At 65.7% G+C, this 2,339-nt stretch overlaps 2 protein-coding genes across 2 annotated transcripts in view; one reads left to right on the top strand and one right to left on the bottom strand.

Moving 5' to 3' along the window:
• The window catches only part of CD244 (CD244 molecule), a 4,514-nt gene extending 2,744 nt beyond the window's left edge, over positions 1 to 1,770 (bottom strand). Inside the window, exon 1 of the mRNA XM_026073822.1 lies at positions 15 to 1,770. Coding sequence (XP_025929607.1) covers positions 15 to 405 — 391 coding nt within the window. The 5' untranslated portion in view covers positions 406 to 1,770. The remainder of the gene's footprint in view (positions 1 to 14) is intronic.
• KIRREL1 (kirre like nephrin family adhesion molecule 1) overlaps positions 1,348 to 2,339 on the top strand; it is a gene marked incomplete at its 5' end in the record, with an annotated part of 25,317 nt that continues 24,325 nt past the window's right edge. The window contains one exon of the mRNA XM_026073861.1: positions 1,348 to 1,489. Coding sequence (XP_025929646.1) covers positions 1,348 to 1,489 — 142 coding nt within the window. The remainder of the gene's footprint in view (positions 1,490 to 2,339) is intronic.

The following is a 2,339-nucleotide window of genomic DNA, read 5'->3' as shown; positions in this document are numbered from 1 at the left end:
CCCCGGCTACTCACCCAGCACCGACACGCAGAAGTTCCTGGAAACCTCGAAGTTTGAGGTGTTCTCAAAGTGCACGGAGTAGATGCCACTGTCCGCCTCGGTGACATCACTGATGCACAGGGAGAGCGTGTCCCGTTGGAAAACAGCTCGCTGGTTAAGAGGACTCACTGGGGGCCACTGGTCTTCATTCTTTTTGGCCGTCAGGATTCGGAGCTGCCCTCCCCTGTCCCATCTCACTCGCCAGTCGATGCTTTCCCAAAGCGGCATTAGCTTCTCCGGCACCAGCCGCAGCTCGTCTCCGACAGCCACCGCCACGTTCTCGCACCCTGGCGTTTGCAAAGAGCAGGAGCAAGGGCTGAGCGGGGGTGTCCGGGACCCGGAGCAGGACCTGCAGCCTGGATGCATCCCTCCAGGATGGGGGGCTTGCAACGCTGCCRGGAAGGGGCTCCAGGTTCCCGCACAGCACGGTCCCTGGCCACCCGCTCGTCTCGTGCGCCCCACGTTGCACGGCTGTGCATGCAATATCYTCTCCGCCCTGCCTGCCGCCGGTGCTGCCCGGCGCGGGGGGGTTGCAGACCCTGCAATAACACRCTCAGGGGGCTCGTTTGGGCCCCTGCTCCTTCCCTGCCCCGGGAGCAGAGGGACCCGCCGGACCCTTCACGTAGGCGAGAAGCCGCGCTGAGCCTCCCTGCTCTTGTCGCGCCAGCCCCGGATGTCGAGGGCTCTGGCAGAGCTGCGATAAAAAGCCCCTAAAATAAACGCGAGCGGCCGCGGCGGCTGGGTGCAGGCAGCCCACGGCTTTTCCTGTGCACGCGGCTCCCAGTGAGCACCGGCCGCTGCAGGTCCCCGAGCTCCGCGGCCGCGTGCACGCCGTCCTCGGCACGGTTTGCGCCACCTCCCCGGGGAAGCGGCAGCCTCCGGAAGCTCTGCTCAGCCCCGGCTTCCCACAGCAAGCTGAGGCTTTGCACAGGGAAGGGGAGAGCCTGGAGCAGGGCTCCCCTGGAAAACAAGGAGCTAGTGCTGCTCCGGGAGCTGCTTATCAGCTCCYGGCCCTGACGGGTCRCACCTGGGRCTTATTCCCATCCCGCRGCRGCTCCTTCCCATCCCTCCYGGCACCAAGCCGCCCTCRGCAAGAGGGGCTGTAGGTGCTGCTTCAGGCTGCTCAGGGCTGTGAGATGATGCTGAGGCGCCTTAACGGCACCAGGAGTCGAGTCTCACTTGTTTAGTTGCACCTTTCTCCCCCTGCAAATCCTCGCTTCCCCGGGGAACGCTCATCCCRGCCTCCTCCCTTTGCAAGAAAAGGAACCAGAGGGAAATGTGGAAGCAAAGATGCAACAGAGATGTTAAATCGGCGGCGTTTTATCCCGCGCTCCCAAGGGATGTGCTGCGCCTGGGTCCTTGTGCGGCACTCAGCTGCCCTCTCGCCCTGGAAAGTGGCCTGGGATCGTTGCACGGAGGCGATCGCGCGCTGGCTGGGGCAGGTTTCCAGGTAGGAATTTGCACCCTGCAAAGGGTCAAGCCAAGAGGATCCCGGTGCCGATGGGGGAGGGGGGGGTTGGTGCGTGGGCGTGCAGGTTCAGGGAAGAAATGACTCAAAATCTGCCTCATGGTCCGAAGGTGCGATCGTAGCTCGCTGCCTGCAGCCGGTACGAGCGCCGGGGCCGGTGCAGCACGGCACAGGTCAGCCGTGCAGGTTTTGCAGCTGGTGCTGCAGGCTCGGTCGCTCCAGCTTTGAGCTGAAATCGCAGGCAAAAAGGTGCCGCATCCATTCAGCGGAGCAAACTGACCTTGAAAAGCTGCGTTTCTGGGACAGTCTGGACAGACCGTGGGTCTCGGCGCTGCTCCAGGAGGAAGGAAGCTTGTTTCAAACGAGCCCGGGGCTCTGCAACCCGCAGGCAGCGGCGCTGCCTGCAAAGGGGAACCGGCACCCCAGGCAGTCTGGGTCGCGTTTACCCGCTCCGAGCTGGGCTGGGAGCAGAGAGACACCATGCTGCGGGCTGAAAACCCTCCTCGGCGCTGGCTCCTTCTGCCCTACCGAGCGGCGAGCCGCCCCGCCGGCATCTCCCCTCCCGGCTGCCGAGCCGAGCCGCTTCGGGGGCTGCAGCGAGCGCCGCTTCGCAAGCCGCCCCCCTTCCCGTGCATCGCCCCCCTTCCTCCTCCTCCTCCTCACCTGCGGCGGCAGCGGCGAGCAGCGCCAGGCACAGCAGCGCCCGCCAGTGCCCGGTGCCCGCCGGGGCCATGCTTGGGGCGCCGCGAGCGCCCGGGGTCCCGCGGCGAGGTGAGAAACTCCTCCGAGCCGGCGACTTGTCCGTCAGCAGCTGCCTCCCTCCCCTGCGGTT

This window comes from Apteryx rowi, unplaced genomic scaffold (assembly GCF_003343035.1).
Source record: "Apteryx rowi isolate R43461 unplaced genomic scaffold, aptRow1 scaffold_379, whole genome shotgun sequence".
Classification (NCBI taxonomy): domain Eukaryota; kingdom Metazoa; phylum Chordata; class Aves; order Apterygiformes; family Apterygidae; genus Apteryx; species Apteryx rowi.
The sequence above is the reverse complement of the archived record's forward strand: the minus strand, read 5'-3'. Positions and strand labels throughout refer to the sequence as shown.